At 37.9% G+C, this 21376-nt stretch overlaps 1 protein-coding gene across 1 annotated transcript in view; it reads right to left on the bottom strand.

The window, feature by feature from the left end:
* Nucleotides 1–21376, bottom strand: part of CDH13 (cadherin 13) — a 498153-nt gene that overhangs the window by 25897 nt on the left and 450880 nt on the right. Inside the window, 2 exon segments of the mRNA XM_075715390.1 lie at nt 18130–18383; nt 19398–19580. Coding sequence (XP_075571505.1) covers nt 18130–18383; nt 19398–19580 — 437 coding nt within the window.

Raw genomic sequence — 21376 nt, 5'->3', positions numbered from 1 at the left:
GGACAACTTGTCTCTGCTACAGCCTTTCCTGGCTGGTATCTGTTTTATGTCAGTAAGTCACAAGAAAGTCTGCTATTGTTTTTTTTTTAGTTTTACGATTGAAAGTATACTTTTTTTGATACAACAAAAAGGCAGACAAAATAATAAAATGGAAACTCTAGATGGTACTTGGTCTATACCAATATGCCATTGTACTTAGAAACACTGTAACATTCTATTTCCAGTTTACAAAATTCAGCTAGAAATAATAAAAATTAAACCTCTCTCCCCCCAAAGAGTATTTTCTACAAGCAACAAATCTTGGCAGGAATGATTTTGCCTAAAAAGAAGCCAACCAAACAAAAAGAACAAAAAACTTGCTTACTTCAATCATTTTTGCAGTTAACTGGGCTGCAATATAAATATTGTTTGATAGGGGTGGGAGGAGATTAGAATGCTGAGATGTCTCTATTTGTGGAATGTTCTCTTGGCTTCACTCAGAGCCAAGTGCAGACCCAGCAGACAGAATTAAGTAGCACACCTCTCACAGAAGTGCTTTTGTCTCGTTCAAGTAAAAATGAAGTATTGCCAATACAGGCAAATTGGAGCATATGGGACAGCATAAAAGGTCAAACGAGAGAGCTTCAGCAGCTCATCCTTACTGCTAATGACAGATCGATATACACCCAACATTGTCTCCTGCTACTCACTGAATCAGAGGGAGCACAGTGGAAATTAGAGTCAGCGTTATAACAAGAAATGCTGGTGCTATTCTGCATCAGACTCAGAAGGCAATGAGCTCCTTTGCTCAGACGCGAGTGACCGGGCATTTTTCAGGCTGGGGCTCTAATCTCATAGATTTTAGCACTGGCAGCAGTTCCTGTGCCCAGAGGGAACAGTTTGCAGGGCTGCAGCCACCTGACAGGCAGTATTTGCTTCTCCTTCCATCTGCAGGGCACTTTTTAAATTACGCACCCCATCTCACCATCTGAGCAAGAAGATTCATCGTTTCAGCTTTATTTTCCTTGTCACATCAATGATTTAGCAGGTTGGCTTTCATCACAATTCTCTATCTACAATGATATGATCAAAACAGAATGAAAAATTAGATGAAATTCAGTTTCTAGTCCCCTGCCACTGAGAAATATCAGATGAGAAAATGGTTGACTAATTAGTTATTTGTGTGGAGAAACAACAGGAGTAAAACCCTTGGTAAATACAAAGAAAGTAACAGGAGAGTCATTGCAACTAGAATAATTAAAAAAAAAAAAAACAACAACACAGAACCTACAGCAATTAATCAAATGAAAATACTAAAATTGTAATAATGAGGCAGTTAAATAAAATATTATGAAAAGGAAAATATTTTTTTGTTATTATTGTACAGTCTTTCAAACATTTCTCTATACCAAGACCTAATTTTCAGGTTTTTTTTTTCCTTCAGGGCAAAAAAATCCTAGAAGCTGAGGTGTAACAAAAAAAAATCCACAAACTCATTTATGTATTTTTTAATCAGAAGTGATTAGGGCTATGGTTAAATGAACCCAGAGGCTATAACTATCTGAATTATTCCTAAAGCTGGGGAATAATATACCATATCTGGGACTAACACACTACCATAATCAGGTTGTTACTGTTAGAATAATTGTCGACACATGCAAATCAGTAAAAGTTTTTTCATTGTAGCAATTGTGCCTCAAAAGCTAATCAACGTGAGATGAGCTGGAGGTTCTTTTATAAACTACCTGGAGAAGGTTTTGGCAGTGAAACTCTATCAAGTTTCTGCACATGCCAGTTCTTTGCAGCTGTGCTTCCAGCAAAAGTAGCTTCTCTCACTGCAAATCCATTTGCTGCTTTCTCTTTCAAGCGGGGATCCTGGTAACTCTTGAAAAGATAGGAAATTTTTTATAAAAGCCCAGCAGATTCACTACTAAAACGTCACTGTTGAACACAGCCGTGAAATAGCACGTTTCTACAGATTCAGTGTGAGTTATTTTTTTCTAGCGGATGGGCAGAAAAGAGGTGAGAAGTGCCTTGCTACCGTGCAGCATTAGTCTGTCCAGATCAGTACAACTCCTGTTAGACTGCGGAGCCTGCTGCCAGGAACTGGCTTGTCCCAGCAAGGGAGTACTTCTGCCAGCTGCCATAAAACCTTGGTTTTGCCCTAGCTAATACTAAAGTCAGAAAGAAAACACGTTCGCCTGGACGCACTCTCCCAAAAAGGCAGGGCAGGGGAGCCGCGAGTCTCGGCTCCAGCGCAGGTTTGCAGCCTGAGCCTGTGCAACACAAACATATCCACAAGATCCAGTCCCGGCCCCTGTTAACATCTGTTAACTCTGGGACTCGTCTCGCAAGGAAGGAAGGGAATTAATGTTTCTGCAAATTAATTTCCAAAAGGAAAGCGTAACAAATTGGTGAATATGCTGAATAATCATTTTAGCACAGTCTACGTCCTGTGCCAACCTAAGGCCTTCGCAATATTGACGCCTTCCGAAGCAGAGGCTAGAGCAGCAGGCGGCCCCTGTGCACCACTTCATCTGGGTCTTCCACGCTCACTTCCCTCTTTTGTTTCCCTCTTGTTGCCTTTTTGTCATCAAAACGTTTCAAAGACTTACAGTCCAGTATAAACCTAGAAGACACTGGGACTAGGTTATCCCAAGGATGGGGAATAACTCCTTGTCACCCTGAAAATAATTAAAAATAAAGTCTAGAACTATCAGAGGCCGTTCTCCTTATTGCCGGAGGAGCAAGCAATACCAAGGAGGACATTTTTTGAACTGGTTCCTGCAGAGGTAGCAGAATGACTTCCTGTGATACTAAACACGCACAACTTTTCCCATTAATTACAGATGTTCATTGGGAAGTGAAGAATGTTCACAAATGACACAAATGGAAAGAACGGTGTCTAAATCCAAACATGCACATGTGGGATCTCTGGGACCACAGCTTCTGGCTGTCCTCAAGGCATTCAGAATTATTAATAGCATGACTTTCCTCTGTCTCATCCCTTACTACATGCAGTAATTTTTACCTCTTCAGTGTTAGAGAAAATGCTAGGAAAGAGTGCTGAAACTATGAATTTAATATGAATTAAAACTGAAATGCTCCCTTGATTTATGTGGGGTAACCTAGACTGGAATTAGAAAGAGGAAAAAAATGTGAGGTATTTTTGTCATGCTCACTATTAAAGAAAATAATTACCCCTAGCAGAAGATTAAATTATGATCCTCAAGGTGGAAGATGATGCTTTTGTCAGTGTTTTTATTTTTTTAAAGACTGCAACTTTTGCTAGGGAAAAATGTGCCCAGTATTTATGAACCATAGCTTTTTTTTTTTTTTAACTAATACCTGGAAAAAATAAAGGGAGGGAAAAAAAAGATGAACTACAACAGAAGTCAGAAGTAGGTGTTAGCCAAAACAGTGCAATTCCAAATAAAGGAATCTTATGAATTGTTAACAGAGTTGAAAGAGCCTGTAAACATTGCTGAATGAATGGTTACTTACAAGTTAATGAGACCTTGAAAACGTAGTTAATAGCTCAGTGAAATCTATTCTACCACAGAAATCTGGATCATAGCCACAAAAAGAAAAAAAATTAACAAGATAGACATTTTGTTAGAAAATAAGTTCCAGACTCACTACTTCAACCTTAACGTCACCAGACAACATTAGTTAAAGTTGTAAAAGAGGTGCGACAAAGAAAATGACTGCTCAGTATGTCAAGTCAAGGTCAGAAAAGATGAAGTGAAGGGTTCCAAGCAATGAAGAACAAGAAGCTGAGTGTCTGTCTTGGATAAGCTGGGAAATACTCATCCCTTAAACAGGAATGTGAAGTATCTGCTATGAATAACACGTAACTACAGTAAAGGATACACCCAGCAAGTCACAGAAAAGATATCGCATCAATCATGTGACAGTTTTCTTATTCCTAATTCACTCCGTGAAACAAACACTTCATTATAAAGGCCAAATACTTCAAACAAAGTTACTTGGGACCTGGGCCCTAATTCCGTGAGATTTTTCTTCAAGAAGAAAAAGAAAAATTAGGGCTCCCTTGGCTATATCAGGTATTTCAGCCAAAAAATTTACAGAAAAGTATATTTACTGTGATGAACCAGCATAAATCCGCTCACTAGCTTTTTCTTAGCTTAGCAACAAAAGACAAAGAAAAAGGGGACTAACATAAGAAAGGGCAAAATTTAACACACAATAAATTGACCGTGCAATAAGTAGCAATTCAGAAAGAAAATCTGTGAAGAAGCTGATACTGCCAGAAAAGTAATCGAAGTCGTTTCCTGTGCTGACAGAGCTGGGGCATTCCCGAGTTGGCTGAACTTGCACAGGACTTATTTCTAAGATTCAGCTATTTCTAAGGCGAGTGCCGTAACACAAGAGATGATGGGAGAGCAATAATGTTCTGCTGACTTAGAAAAGCCTCCGAGTGTCTTGGCAGGCTGCAGTCAGGGGCCTGGCAGAACAAACCCAGCCCCATCCCTGCTCGTTCCCTCTCCCTTCCCCATGAAGCGCACAACGCTGTCCCCCCAGCTCTGTTTAAATTCATTTATGTGACAGCTGGTATCAAATCTGCAGCTGGTGCAGGTTTCCCTCTCCAGAAACTCATTTTGGTGAGATATTGGTTGCTAATCCTACGATTATAAGAGTGTGATTCCACGTATTTGACAGGCATAATCTTGAGTGGCAAAGATCCACATTGGGCTCCAGACTTCACTGAAGTAGAAGGAAAACACTGATCCTGGGAGTTGAGCTGAACCTGATCCAGGCAAAAAAGCTTGGCTTGAATTTTGTTTTTTCTCACATTAGAGCACTGCCTAAGCCATTATTTGTGGTCTTTGCTGAATGCAGAGCTGATCCCCAGAAGTATATTTCATGTTACCAGTTCACAGTAACAACTGAATTAATAAGTGACATCTCTTGGAGAGGATTTGTTCAACAGGGAGAGCTGCGCCAACCCGCAGCAGTCTGCGGCATCCCCCCTCAGCCTCTCCTGCCGTCCTACAGAGCCACGTGCTGCAAATGCTGCCACAGCCCGCGGGCTCCCATCAGCCCGCCGGTCCCCAGGCGCGCCCCATTGCGCAGACCCGAGCACACATTTACACGTTTCCCATTACCTTTGTCTTTCCGTACCTCTGGGATGGCCGCCTGTGGGTAGAGCTTTATCAGCAAGGCCGGATGTTTCACTGACCCGTCTCCTGTAACCACCATGGCATCAGTGCCAGCTTTAAACCAACAAAATGCCACCGCGTCTCTCCCCTGCCCACCACCAGATCCCCGACGCAGGGAACTCGAGAGAAGCCACAGCAGTGGGCTGGAAGTTCAAGTTCCTGTGGGTACAGGGCGCTGGGAGGAGGAGACAGGGAATGGAAGGCTCATCCTGGCTCAAGCCCTTCATGTGGACTTCCTAAATGCTGCCTCTAGGGAGGAGATGTGGGGAGTTCCAAACCCCGTCAAAATATTTCAGAATGAAACAGAACCGAATCAGGATGATTTTGGTCACAGTTAGGTGCCAACCGATGAGTGACTTAGGAGTTAGTTAACTCCTTGGTCCCCATTTAATCTACTACATATCTATTATGAAGGCTGAATTCTTTAAAGGTCAGTGCAAGAGCAGAAAATAAGGATGTGAGGGTTTTTTAAAGAAAAGTGTTAGGCTTTTATAAACTTTTTTTTTTAAGTAACCTACTTTTTCCTGTATTTCATCTAAATTCCTAGTGTTTCTTCATGAAGAATATTTTATACACACACAAGCGCATGCAAATAAATTTGTCCAAGAAGGATGTCTCAAGGAAATTGTATGAGTTATTCACAGTTATGAGAATTGCTCCGTGCAGCCATTGCTTTTGGAAAATTATATAGGCGCGTATGTAAAAACTTGTGCTAAATTGATGTCCTAGTAAAGAAGATATCCTTACCATTGCTCAGCATCAGATTCTGTTTTCAGTTGCATATTACAATACGTGAATATGATAATGATAATGTTCATTTCATGTCAATGTCTACGTGAAAAATATACGCAAGGCTGTCTAATGTTTGATTCATGGTCTGACTTTATCCAGAAGAACTGGAAATTCTCAAAAGGTTTTATAAATCGGTGAAGAGCCAACAAATTAATAACTTTGTTTCCATAGAAATAGAACTCAACTAATTCCATAAAATATGTCACTCTGGTATTATTATTGCAGCAATTAAGATGTTTTTCCTTTTAGTTCTTTAGTTTAGCTTTGTTTATAAAGTACTGTATTCATAGTAGGAAAATAGACCGTCTTGATGCATTTGTATAGTTCTGTAGCCCAGAGATATTAATACCCACCAAGTAAAAATACGTTCCAACCTTGTAGCATTCAATAACAAAGAAGGAAAGGGTAGGTGAGAAATTCAGTAGCATGTGTGATAATGTGAGTATATAATACGCAAGAAAAATTCACACTACTGTCCAATCCAATAGTATAAAGAAAAAGGCACAGTTATTCCTGGCTAATAATAACACAAATTAAGTTTTCATTTTTTCCAGCTGATCCTGAATATACTATGCACTTTATGGGTGCAGTTCTTACAGAAGAAACTTAATTAATTCGCTTTCATTATTTTTGTAATAATAGGCAATCTCCTATCTGAGGATTATTTGTTTGACTACACTGAACTATACAAAAAACATACAGCCATTTTCTGTCCTAAATGTTGGAGCAATGTGTGATATCATGTCACATCTCTTCCTTTATTTTAGGCCAGTTTCTTTTGTTTGCCTAACTCACTATCTTTAATGATCGTGACAAATGAAAAGGGAAGTGTGATTTACCTTTTCTAATCTCTATGAATCAGATTCTCAGGCTTTCAAGCTGTCCAAATGCACTTTTAAATCCATGGACTTCCCTCCTACCTGTCTGGCCCTTATCACTTTTCAAGATTGTGTATAACCGTGTCTTACTTTTATTTATAATGGTCATCAAGTCTAGGTTGTTACATTTGTTATAGGTTGCTGTGCTGAATTCCCCCCTCTCTGCCTGTGCCTTCAAGGGATGTTAGAACAGCAAAATACTACTTTTCACTTGTTGAACAAAAACATTAAAAGTCAGATTCCACACTTGGTCATATTCACTCAGGGGATATACATTGTAACATCCCTTGTCTAATTGATTTTACTGCAAAACAAATTTGGTCCTGTACATGAAAATATTAATAGAGAATACTGACAGAAATTAAAATTCTGCTAGATATTCTGAAAAGCATGTCACAAGGTATACTGGGATTGAGAAAATGGCCCTTTCATATATATTTCAACATATAATATATGAAAAAACCCTGTGTTTTTCAAAGAAATAGAAAGTTAAAGGATATTCTTTACTGGGAAATTTTTTTTTTTTTTTAGCACTTTACTTGCTAAAAGGTGAGTTTGTGTAAACACTTCTCAGTAATATTCCTTTGGAGGTTAGAAAGCATCTTTGTTGTTAGGGTAAGTATCCTGTGTGCATCTGAATGCTTGCTCTGATATACTGCCTACAACAAATCTACTCTATACAGCACAATTTTTGTATCATGTTCATCATTGTAATAGCCAAGCCCCTTTCAGATGTACATTAAGCAACATGACAAATGCGTGTCGTTTAAGAAATCTGCTGGCCAATGATGGAAAATGTGAAGAAGTTAGAGGAAAAAGCTCCACATAAGTATTTGTTTATGACACAAAAAGAGCTTTCATTAGATGTTACGGGATTAAGTACTGAAAAGACAGGAAATGGAAGAACTACAGTTGGTTTTTTAACCTTAATTTGCCACACTGACAGTTGTTACTTAACTTTATATCTAGACCTTGCTTGACTGCAGTGTGGTACCAATGAGGCAAATACTTTACCAACAGTCTTCCACTATTTGGTCATATACAGTTTTATTTTCTGCTTCATATCTATTGCATTCAGTGAACACTATATATAGTGCTCTGTAAATCAAAGGTATTTAATCCTCTCCTAAGCTTCTTATTAACTATAATGTCTTAGTTACTCTATGCTATTTAACCCTGAATTGGATGCCCAAGAGTTAAACTTCTCATGCACTCTTCCCTTGTCATCAGGGATCCGAATGTTTTGCCAGCCACCTTCAATGCACGGCCATAGTATCACTGTGGGATGAATTTTAATGTTTCAATTTGACAGACAAAAAAAGGAGGCCTCAAGACCTTTAAAACTATCTGCTATTTTTTTCCTGAAATGACAGAAGCTGAAATGAAAAAACTCACTTAACTGCACAAAGAAGGACTTGCTCAAAGGGTTACAGTTATACAATGATTAAAGCTATCATGGGCTTTTTCTTCCTTTTCAGCCTTGTACTTAAAAACCTAAACTCTGTAACAATTTCCACGAGTCAAACTAATGTAACACAACCGACATGGAGATATGCAAAACTGACAGTGTTGTTTTCTATCTCTACTAAAATGTGTTTTAAACACTAGTTAATAACTTAGAAGCTTCCAGGGCCAGAAGCAACTTCTGAGTGCTCCATTTTGAAGCTGCAAACCTTGTGCCCTACTCATACAAAAATTTCTTGGTTTAGCCCTGAAGCATTATCAGATGAACTCTGTGGCTGCATTTGTTTTTTATGTATAAAATGCTACCAATGACCCAGGGCTGAATCTCCAGAGAGGTTGAGCCTTAGGCAGGTAGAATTCTATTGGAAATTCCCAATTTGAAAGGAAAAAGAGGAAACATTATTCTGACAGGCCCATTAAAATAGATAAATATGTAAAAATTCTCCAGGGTTTGGACTATTCAATGAAATCTGGGTGAGACAGGTTAGCATCTCCAAGGCAATGCTATGCTAAGTACTACCCAATGGAGCTGCCCCAAGGGATCACATGGAAAATAATTACCTAGCTATATGTAGAGTAGCCATGCATGTCTCTGTAGGCATATTTACCTAGAGCATAATGGTCATAAAATTACGAAGAAGTCAGTCCCTAGCAATTCACATTTGAACCAAGAAAGAATCTGCAGGCTTACTGCTGCTTAACAAAGTGCATAATTTCACTCTTACTCAGAAACTATTTTACAGAAATTGGCATCCTTATTACTAAGTTAATAGAAAAATTCCAATTGAACTCTACAAGACTTTTTTCCTATTACAGTAACATTGCAGAACTCCATTTAGTAAAAATGAGTGCTTAAACCTTCTGACAATTTCCTCACTGAACTTAAATTCCACTCCAAGAATAACTGTCTGTGAGTCTGAAAGAAGATGGGGTTCTTTATGCCTTGAAATGCACAGACTATGGCTGTCTTGCGGTTGAGCAGTGGCTGTAAACATGCAACAGAAGTTCTGTGTATTTGGGAAAGCTTCTGCTCTGAGATGAAATCCTACACCCAGATTCAGTGGGAATTTTGCCACTGAACTGAGTGCATCCATGGTTTATGCTGTCCTTATTCTGGAGACCGCAAATTAATGGAATATAGCCATAACATTGGCATCTCAGATCTTCACAGCAGGGCAAAAAGCTGTGAAAGTATTACAGCGTTCTGCTTTTCCAAATCAGGACATAAATGCCAGAGAACACCTGCTCTGGTGTCATCCGAGATCTATGCCTGCTTTAAAGACAGAAATGCTGAACTCCACAAGAACAAGAAGAATGGATTAATTATATAATTCCAGTTGATTACAGGATTCTGGCCCAAATGCGTTACCAGTCTTCCTGGAAAACTTTTGAGTACTTGGTTTTCCAGCTTTTGCCTTTGTATAAAATAACACTGGCAACTGAAGCTACAATCTTAACGTATTACCAGTGCAAATAAATTTCTGTCAAAGCACCACTGAGAGTTGTAACTAACATACAGACGTGCACGCACGATCTAACTTGGCTGACTGGGACTTAAGAATTCAATGGCTTTAAAGTATGAACAGAAATTCATATCACCCCCTTCCCTGTCACAACTTGCCTCCTCACACAGCGTCCTCAAACTTGATAGCCAACTTATTATAATCAAGATACTCTACTTCTTCCAGAGGCAAAATCCTGCCTTTTCTGAAACTAGAAGAGAACAGTAATGACAAAGTGAGTTATTGTCAAGATCTGACTTCCAGTGCAAGCATAACTTGTGACTGATACATCCTATTGTTATATTTCTCAAGAAGATCTGCAATATTGTTTAGTCAGTGACATGAAAAATGTGTCCTATAATTTCACAGTTCACAGCCATTCATTCTGAATCTGACATGGTTGAAATCATAATGTGGCATAATATTGTTATGCAGGATAAAGACAGAGGGTCTAATTAAACTCCCCTTAAATGTTACATTCATCCTTATTAGTCAAGAATTTGGGATTCTTAAGGTAATATCAAGGGAAGTTAAAATTAGTTTCTATGGCTTATTTGATTGCATGGAAAGGCAGGTTCTCAATTCTATCATCTATAGCTTTAATATCAACATATTAAGTGTGATTTATGCCAACAGAATAGAGCAGATAGAAATTTTTAGGAATATGCTCTTCTGACAAGTGTTGTCAGGAATGATAAAGTCTGGCTTCAGGTAGCCGGGTTCCCTGCAAAACTATGAACCACTGGACTGAGAATTCATGGGACCCTTGCTTTAGGTAGTCTTTAATAATTTAATTCAGACACTTCTGCTATTTCAGGGGCTAATCAAAGAGAGAGGGATTAATCTTTTTTTCTCAGGAAAGGGACACTGCTCTTCAGGAGAACTGCCTCATTTAGTCTGGGTGAAAATTTGCTCTCTGCTCTGCCTCCTTTTCAGCTATAAGAGAGTAAGATAAAAATAGGTGCTACAGCAACCTGTTTACGTACATTAATCTTTCCTCCCAGACCTTGGCAACTGCTAGGAAGAACCAAGCAGTAAGACAAGATGTTAGCATAGACAAGGCAAAGCAAGCATGGGAGTTTCCCCACCTCCCTGCAAGGCGAAAGCCGGCATACCAAAGCTTAGCACCAACTAGTTAGGTGGGATTGTCCTTAAGCACTAAAATTTACAATATACAAAAGCAGACAAGGAGAGAAGAGGCCCTAATATCTGCCCCAACGTAGAGGCAGAGAATATAAGTAAGAAGAGGGCAAAAAGAAACAACGGGGGAGACTTAGAGGTGTTCACCACCAGGAGAAACACCAGAAGCAACTGAGGAATCAAGGACTCCTAGGGACTCTCCAAGGTGCTCAAAGGGAGGTGTTGACAGGTTGGCTGTAAATTAAGCAAGCCAGGGAATGACAATGAGTAATAAAAGGACTGAATGACAGACTTTGGGAAGCAGACTATCAACATCCGTTCACTACTCTGAGGAAAAGAAGGTCCTGTAACAGAATAGGTCCGATATTGAAGCTGACAGAGTTGGAAGTGGCTTTCCTGAATGGTCAGCATTAGATGCTGTCCACAGCTTTTATAGGACATGGTTTCCAGACTTGGAAGATGTTTTAATTCTCTTGGCACTGGGGTTTTACTCCAGCCATTTGTTCTCTTCGGTCTCATCTCAGTAGCTCCCACAAGAGCCTTTTTTTTTTTTTTTACCAGCTGCTTCCTCCACATTAATTCAGACTCAGTGATGTATCCGCACAGTGCTAGCCAGCTACAGGTCATCTTCTGAACAGGAAAAATGGGGCCTGATTTTACTCTTAAGCCATTATCACCCTTCCAGACTTACATCGGTGTCGTCATGGGTGTAAGAGGAGAATAAATGAGGTTCAGTACCACTCCAGAAGCAATTTTGCTTCTTTGCCATCTTGCTGTAGGCCTAAAGAGTTTGCTGTATGGGGAAAGAGGGGTTTGTTTACTTTGCTCAGTAAACAAAAAGTGGAAGTCAGTTTGGTCAAACAATGACACCCCCCCCCAAAAAAAAAGACAATGTATTTTTTCATTAATTTTTCCTTCAGATATTAATATTATGATAGTAACACATATATATATCACAGTGATTACCTACACAGATAGTATTAATACATTCAATAAACAGTTTCAGTAAAAAGACTGTTGTGTAGAATACTGTTGAGCTAACCATTGACTAGTGAGTACCTGCAACTATAGGCCATAGTTGTGTAGCATGAGAGAATTGGCCAAGTTCTTTCTTTCAGAAGTGATTAAATCTCTCCTTGTCTGGCATTGCTTGCCCGATACCCCAATACAGGCAGTTTTCTAGAGTTAGTGTTTCTGTATTGCAAAATTTTGCAGGAAAGACAGAAGAGGAAGAACTTTTTGCTTCGAGCAGGTTCCCTCTCTACCTGGCTTTCCTTCTAACTTAAAAAAAAGAAAAGAAAAACAATTTGCACTGTCCAATATACAGCAACTTCAGATGTAGAGATGTGCTACAAATTCCCAATGGCTGGGTTCAGGCAGGCCATAAATAAAACTGCAGAGCCAACTTGAGATGCTCTTGGGTGTAACTTACAGTGAAAAACTCTGGCGCTGCATGCTGAGAGCATGGCTCAGCCATTCATTTATAACAATAGAACTATTCTTCTGTCTGCACAAGGAAAACAAATCTCCTGTTGTTAGGAATCAAAGACAAGTCCTTCAGACTCTAGGAGACATATTTAACAATGACTAAGTGTGTTACTTCATAAGCATTCACTCTTTAAGACTTTCTATCCCTCTCTCATTATATAGTACTTCTGTAAGTGATTGTAGTGTATCCCAAAAAGCAAGTTTATTGACCTTCACCTGCAATAAAAGTGCTTTAAAAAGGCTTGATGTGCAACAAAGTATGCAAAATTGATCCCTTAAGCCTTTGTGAGGAATGTGATTTGAAGCCTCATCCTTGTTCAGAGGGGGGTTCAGGATCTCTGAAAAAATCCTGGCAAGACACATGAAAAAGGCTTTTTGAGTTGTCTTTGCAATTCATGGCTTATATATTCACTACATGTAGGGGTGGTGATTGGCAGCAAAGAGAAGTAACAGAAGTAAACTTGCTTTTTCCAGTGAATTCTCTTTAGTTTTCTCAAGTATCTGAGATTTGGAAGAAACTCACCGAACAAGAAGTTGCACTTCAGTGTAGTTTCAGCACTGCTTTACAGAATTTTAGACAATCATTTTTTTGACAAAGAGTATGTAGATCATGGTTGCCACCAATAAGAGTTTGGAACATTTCCACTGACTTCCGCCACTCCATAGGCACTGACTCCAAAGTTATGATGATGTAATCTAAAGCAAAATGTGGCCCAGGAGTAAATGTTCCTGTTCCCAAAGTCAAGGGCCAGCCCATTGTCCAGTGGCTGTTGGTGAAATGACCAATAAACAAACATGATCACTTTTAATTCAGTATCTGTTAGGTTCAGCCTTATCATCCCCATGGTCTGATGTCCAAGGATGAAGCCTCATTAATATATACACTTAGTCTGCAGTATAGAAAAATGCACTTTATGGAAAGAGAAACAGAGTTTATCCACTTTTCAGATAGACCAGTAGATGTTATTTGGAAATGATGGCAATAATAAATATGACTTTGCTCCCATTTACAGACTAGCAGAGCTATCAAACACACAGCCAGTAAATGGCAGTGCTGTAGCAGTTGAATTTCCGGTCTGCGGGTTAACAGGCAGCTGGGTAGCTGGATCCATCATGGGCTATTCTAATCTGAAATTACTAATCTCAAACAAATAGAGATTTACTAGTTTCATATTTGTATAATTCCACTAAATTAATGATTTGGTGATACAAGGAGACCAGAATCAAATAAAAGGACGTCAACTTCCAAGCAGAAAATTGGTTTTCAAATTACAACAGTTGAGACTTCACCACTAAGACAATGTATCTATGCTTCCAGAAGCCACTTATACTATGTGGGGTCAGCTGGATTCAGGTGCAGATAAAAAAATTACACACACATACACAGACACACACACACAAAAATACATATATCTTATTTACATATATCGCTTCAGATATTTTTGGCAGTCTTTCATATTCCCATGAAACTCACTGCAGTTTGGGTTCCATTTCTAAGTTCTCTAGCTTCAAATACTGCATTTTAATTCTACTTAATGAATTAGATAAGCTTTAGAGCTATAATAAACTTCTCTTGTGAAGATATTTCTGAAGCATTGAGTCACATTGCTTACTGAGAGTAAATACCGCAATAATATATTTACATAAATAATTTAAAATCCAAGAGCACAGTAGGTAATAAAAATACATTGCCATGATAAACCATGAAACCAGAGAACAACATTGCTTTAATTAAAAATTACAAATACACTGCAGTAAACAACTTATTTACACATAGTTAAAAGTCTAACTATTGAATATCCTGGAATTGTTGAATCCAAAAAAGGAAAAAAAAAATACTGAAACCAATCTCCTCACACAGACAAAATATTGAGGATCATAACGGTGTTTAATTAAGATCTACTGTTAATAATGGATTTCAGAGAGTGAGGCTCTTCTTTTAATTTCCCAAGGTAGAAAATGTTATTAAATTTGGCCTTTAACTTCTCATTGACATGTACACTTGAAACTTCTGATTAAAATTTCAGAGGTTGGGAGGAAGCACCCAAAATTAAACTCTTAAATCTGGCACAAAAATAACAATGATCCCTGATTAAGAAATCAAATTTCAGAAACTTCATTACTGTTCTATTAATAAATTGTTGGGTTATAATTAAAATGGGGCCTGCTGGATTTCTTTACTTTTTTAATTCTAAAAAAGTTGGAAACTGTAGAGAGATTTAATGCTTAAAAAAAAATAGGTTAATGAATCTAAGAAATGTGGTCCAACTTGAATAGGCTCCTTCTCTTTCTGGGAATGTTCACAGTGGAACAAATGTTACTTTCCACCCAAAGGTACCACTGCTTCTGTCTGCACCTTCCTTTCTACAACATCCATAGTCCAAAGCTCACTATACTCATTGCAAACTTTTCATAGAAAATCATAGATCTGGGTATAGTTGTGAAAGTCAGTGTTAACCTAGCTTTAAACAGGTATAACTTAGAGTAAGATTAAGCCTGATGCCTACATTATTCAGCTGGTCAATAGGAGCATGCATTTCTTGTTTCCAGGATGATGTTTCTACCTCTACCTTGAGTTTCTTTGAAATGTTAACGTCAGTAGATCAGAGAAGAGCTGACACCATAGAAGTTCACTGCTAATCGTGTGCAGACAAGTAGCTAGAGCTCAAGGTACGTGCTTGTGAGTCTTACAAATACTTGGAGTCATTTTTTTTTTCAGTGTAATACATTTTTGCCAGCCTGTTTGAGCTTTTAAATGAAATTCTTTCTCAGACTGCAAAAACACTTCAAGATGAAGAATAGGAAAGAAAATTGCTTCAAAAGTACAGCTGTCTTTAGGAATTTTTTCAAAGCCAGCCATGTTTTTCAAAGAGATAAATAATTTGAATCTGATTCAGATATGCAATGTTCAAAGAATAAATTCAATCTAGATGTGGACAATGGCACAAATGGTTTACACTATTCATGGTTCTTGAAATGCATTTATGATGTTATATCTAGTAAAGTAATTAAATTTCCTGATTGCAAATAATCATCACCACGTCCTACAAATTTTATATAGAAAACTAACTAAAAATATGCCTGCAGTTAGAAATATCTCAGTTGTCATAGGTTGAAAATAGAAAAAAGTATCATTACTAATTTTCTATTGTTCTTTTGCTTGTATCCGTCTGTACATTTTGAACAGACATATACTTTGTTGGGGGTAATGTACATTGTTCACACAGCACACACAATACAAATCTGGTATTCATTGCTTCTTGCAGACACAAAACATTGCTTGCTTGTGGTCATCGTTATTTAGTGTAATATGTCATTTAAAAGTCTGTATTGTGCCTGCTTGGCCTTTATTTTACGAGTACAATCATAGTAAGGACTCTGATGATGTAATTTGTAGCAGCATAGTGAGAGAACCATGTAGTTTGGTATACATTCTATAAAAGGCCTGGACCTAGGCCCGAACTCTAAACACACACCTGCCTGTAGGAACTTGCAAGAAAACGTTTCTGCCAGACCCAAACCAGTGAGTAGCTTTGGCCTTTATACATGCAATTTTACACTATCCTTAATTGCAGATGCTGTTCTCATATACTACAGTCTTCCTTTTTCACTGCTAGTAGCTATGTGTTTCAACAATACCTGTCAGTGTTAAAAGCGTCTTTAAAAAAATGCTATTTTATGCTTTCCTGTTATTTTAGCAAAAGAAGGACATACAAGTAGTCAAAATAGCCTTTCCTGAATCATTCTGCTATTTCCCAGATTTCCGTTACACTTGCTTTATTTTCTTCTAACTTATAGATTATGAGCTAGTTATAGTCAAGATTTGAGAGTTCTTTTGCAGCCAGTTGTGAGATGTGGTGGACTGCAAAAAGTGTTTATGTTACTTAGCTGGTTACCCACAATACTTAAAGCTAACTTTGAGTTTTCAGTGACTCACTGGTATGTCCTATAATTTCAGCGCCAATGTAGTTAGGAGAAATTCAGCAAAATCAGTAGGTCAAGGGGAAAAATTCAGATAATAGTTTCTGGATTGTTGGTTTTGAAAACCAAATCCTTATATTTCCTTGGCTTTTCTCTTTTAGCATCACTCAATCAACTGTTACAATAAATAATATAATTTATCTCCCATGAAAATACATAAAGTCATGGAGAACTTCAATAATTATGTTTCTTAAGCTCAGTGCCAACCCCAAAGGGAATAAATATCATTTCCCTACACAAACCAGGTTCTGAGTAATGCTGCTGAGGGCCATATTGATGTATCTGACAAGCAATAGAAATTCCATAGTTTTTCCATCCATAGACAAATCTGTGTGACCACAGTGAATGAAATAAGGAATCCTTTGGAGCAAAAACTAAAATTAAGAATAAAAATGCATTCTGTAAATAAATAAATATAGAAAACAAGGGGAATGATATATGCCAAGAAATCCTTCAGATGAACTGATTATTTCAATGGCAGAACTCAAAGGCATTTTTGATAGAGAAAAACTGAACTATTCATGATCCATTAACTAGGTATTTTTGAGGTGATGCAGAGAATTGAAACTTTTCATTATCTGCCTTGCCTTTTTCCTCCTTCCTTGGCGATGAGCACACTCACCTGCTTAAATTCACCTTCTCATTGTTCAAATCCAAGGCTGTCAGTGCAGTCCTTTGCAATGGCATGCTTACTAACATTTGTATCTGACAGAGAACATCTCCAAGATCAGTAGCTTTCTATTTTTGTAGAACAGTACATATGTCAGACCTTCTTTAAGAAGTGCACAATCACTGCTAAATAATCCTGTGATAGTAAAGAAATCTACCTCCATGGTATAGACTGACAGTGCACATTGTTCAGGTAAAGCTTTGAAGTCATTCTCAGAAAGATGTTTATGCCCTTTTATATACATTGATATCTAGGGGAAATTAGACTCACAAGTAAGAATGAAAAATTAAGCACAGATGTAGCTTTTAGTTTTAGTGCCTAACCTGCAGTTCTCAAAGGCTGAGAAAAGCTGTCTGGAAAGTCAGTTTAGTGTTAGAGAAGCAAGCGGTCGATCTTTCATTTTTCAACAAATCTAAAAACAAAAGACCAGACCAGGTGGATCAAAATATAAGATGATGGCACCATTTAATACCTAGGTTTGCTTCTTGCGACATGGCACATGTGTGGGATTACATTATCATTGCACAGAAATAATAATTTACTTTCATCTATCTGGGCAAGGCCAAGTCTTAGCTTACTGTAGCTTCAGTGTTTCACTGGGAAATATTTTCTCAGCCCTTGAACATGGATGGATGGTCATTATTTCACTGAGGGACATTATAAATGGTCATAAACTGACTCAATCCATATGTAAACCGTAAATTATTTCTATACACATTTTCAATTTTTACACGTTTTCTCTGGCTGTCATGAAGGAAGAGGAATAAACAAGCTGGTTAAAAGTAATTTTGAAACACTACGCAAAGCTATGCCTATTGCTTATGACACTCGATTGTTCTACTGCAGTAACCTCAAAGCCTGGAAAACTATTGCCCCCTGTCTAATGCAGTTCTTTGTTTTCATCATGCTGAATCTCTTCATTGTAGGAAAAACAAAATACCACTTATTATGTAGAGCCCAAACAATTTAATGCTGTACTGGCAGGCAAATTCTCAGGCACAAAAGACATACTCACTTTCTGAGGGATGAAAATTAGAGGGTACTGCACTCACCTGATAGTCTGATGTTGCAAAGTGTCTGGATCAGTGGCATTTACCGTTAACACAACACTGCCAATAGGGATGTTTTCTTGTTTTGTCACTGTCATGGGGTTCGGGTGGAAAACCGGGCCTTCATTCACATCCTCAACAGTGATCTGAACTGTTGCTGTGGAACTGGGGCCATAGGCTATGTCTGGAATCAGTGGGTCTTCATTTTCTACTTTGATCAGCAATGTGTGAAACGCCGAAATCTCATAGTCTAAAGGCTGTAAAACATATCATAAAATCAGAGTGCAAGGTGCAAAGACAATACTTAACACTCCTTCCTTGAACCCCACTACAAACTAGCAGAAGAGAGAATTAGCCAGAAAGGGGCAACAGCATTCGTCACATCTGATACTTGGTCAGAGTTCAGCATTAGACACAATGGTAGTTATGAAGTGCATTGAAGATAATGAACTTAATGGACTTAATGAAAGATGGAGATGTCCCTCTATCCAAGAGTGTGTACCTTTTTGCCATACCTCATAGGTATAATTTAATTCTCGTATAAACATGCTTATTTATGATGTAATATGCATTTAGCAGACAAATCGGAGTTGTACTTAGTATCTAGTTATGGTAAGTAAGATAAGGATATTTTCTCAACTCCTACCTTGAAATCAAAAGTGCTGCCGTGGAAAAACTTTCCATTTGTCTTTAGAATTGAAAACACCTCTTTTGAAGTCAAACAGAAAAAATTCTGGTATGGGCAGCAACAGTACTATTTTCTTTTTTTTTTTTTCAATACGGGGATTGAAATATATAGGTGGGATATAGGTTTATCTTCATACAAAGACAGGTAATAATTTTTTTTCATGAGACTTTAGATGTGTGGGACCAAAGGCAGCTCTCCAGTTCAGTCTGAAGCCACATCCCTGACTTCCCTGGTATTTGCATCTGTGTTCTCTGAGAGCAAAATGTGGCCCTTGAATTCTAATTGTACCCTCGGTCACAAACAAAACCGTGTTGTAAAATGTCCCTATTAATTGTGATGCTTACTGCAAAACTAGCTGTTATTTAAGCACAATGACAATATAGTTAGCAACAGGCAGGTCCTTACGACTAAAGAAGTAACGTTACTGTGACAGACAAAGGGCTTATACATACTGTTTGGACAAGGGCTTGTAGCCAACACTATAGTTTTGAGTAACTTATCCTTGCGGCACCTTCTCTTATGCAGTAAATCCAGTGGGTGGAGCTTACAGTAATAATGCAGTGCAACAGGAGATTGTTCTTACTTTGACAACAGAGAGCATTCCCTCATTAGTCTGGGGATTGGTATGGATTTCAAAACTCTGCCCTGGATTTCCATTAATAATGGTGTAGACAGCTCTCCATGCTCCAGTTGCTGGGTCATCTCGGTCACCGACGGTTAAATTTACTATTACACCTGTGACTCCCTCCTTTACTGTGGCTTGAAACTAGAAAAAAACCAGAGGAAATTGTTACTATTTTCAATTAACGACCACACACACATACAAAAAAAAAAAAAGATATCCAAGCCAGCATTAATTTTTACCACCATGGGAGAAAGATGTAAGCCTTGACTGAAACTGAATGTTGCAGGTTCCAAATCATACATTCCCACTCGTGAAATATAACGTAGCACATTACAGCTGCTCTCCACTAAATAGATGGCAGATAAGCAGCAATGTGATAGGAATCAAGCTTTGGAGGATTCTGATCACAAGACAACAGTTCATCTTATGTTACTGGAAAAGTGAATCCTGAAAATATATACAGTGTTGCATAGGCGCACATGCTATCAGAGAGGGAACTATACGCATAGCTGAACAGAAGGGGAGGCTGAGTAATATAGCCCATTCTTGCCCTCGAATGTACTATTATTTACAAAATAATCCAGTTTTGCATTTTAGACTATTATTTTCATAATTACCCCACCCTTATTAATTTTTCACTACACTGTTTTCAATACATAAAACATTTTTCACAAAAAGTGCTCCCATACTGTTTTTTTGAGCGGTTGCTCTAAGAGACTCAGAAATAATTGGACCTCATGCTACCACTTTGTCTGCATAACTATAAGTCAGTGTTACTTTCTTTTTTCAGTGGGAGAATTTTTTATGACCTTGTGAAGTTTGTTGCACTGCTGTACTATTCAGCTATGAGAAAATTCTCTCTAATTTACTATCCAGACAAACAGTGTATAACATCATTCTTGTTTATGTAGGAAAAACATCAAGCAAATCATTGGAAAAGCTTGTAAGGGTCAGACTTAATAATACTCCTCACCTTTCAAGTACTTGAGGCTGACATGCTAAAAGCACTGTATATAAGAGTGATAAGATAATACCTACTTTATAGGTGGATAAACCAGAGTGATAACGTCCCTAATCCCAAGAAGTGCTGAACATCAGCAGTACCATTATAGATCATTAGGAAATCTTAGCATTTCTAGGGATTAAGCCTTCGAAAGTCCAAAATTACAAACTTTAATGACACAAATAGGCTTTGCCGTACGTGCACTGCTTAAAAGGTACATTGTCGGTGACATTATATCACTCAAGGGAAGAAATCACCCAAGTGGCTTCAAGACCTGAATAGACTAAATGTCTTTTGTTCTGTCTAACAGACCACGTGAAGTCATAACACTACGGAAGATTTTGTGAGAATACAGAATCCAGAAAATGGCATTTTATTAATATATAGATTTCACAATCTGGACAAACAGTAGGTAAAATGGATTTCCTCATAGTAAAATACAGAGGAGACAACTACATCTTTTCCTGTGTTCAGTTATCTTTTTTCTCATTTCTTCCAATAGATTTGACTTGTTTTCAAACCCTTTTTGAATTTAGCTGTATAATTTGAGTGTGTGCATTCAGTTCAAGCTTCCCAGCCTCAAACTTGATTTTATAAAAGGATGACATTAATGATTGGCTATTTCTGTCTTCTTTGGTATGTTTAACAAATAATGTAAAGATTCTTTTGATTTTGGTAGTTAATACGTAGCAGGTTGTGATTGAGACAGATCATTAAGCTCATTTGCAGTTTAATTAACTCTAGACAATAATATAACAATATTTTTGCTTGCTTTGAAACAAATCAAAAGAAAAGCTCTATTAAGAATCTTGGAAATAACAGGAATTATTACTAAGTTTGTATTCCTTCCTGCTCAGCAAAATTCTGTCACTGGAAAGCACACTTAGACACCTCTTACTTTGATTGAAAATAAGAGATTAGCTCGATGGATATT

This window comes from Pelecanus crispus, chromosome 8 (assembly GCF_030463565.1).
Source record: "Pelecanus crispus isolate bPelCri1 chromosome 8, bPelCri1.pri, whole genome shotgun sequence".
NCBI classification, from domain to species: Eukaryota; Metazoa; Chordata; class Aves; order Pelecaniformes; family Pelecanidae; genus Pelecanus; species Pelecanus crispus.
This window is presented reverse-complemented; position numbering and strand designations above follow the sequence as displayed.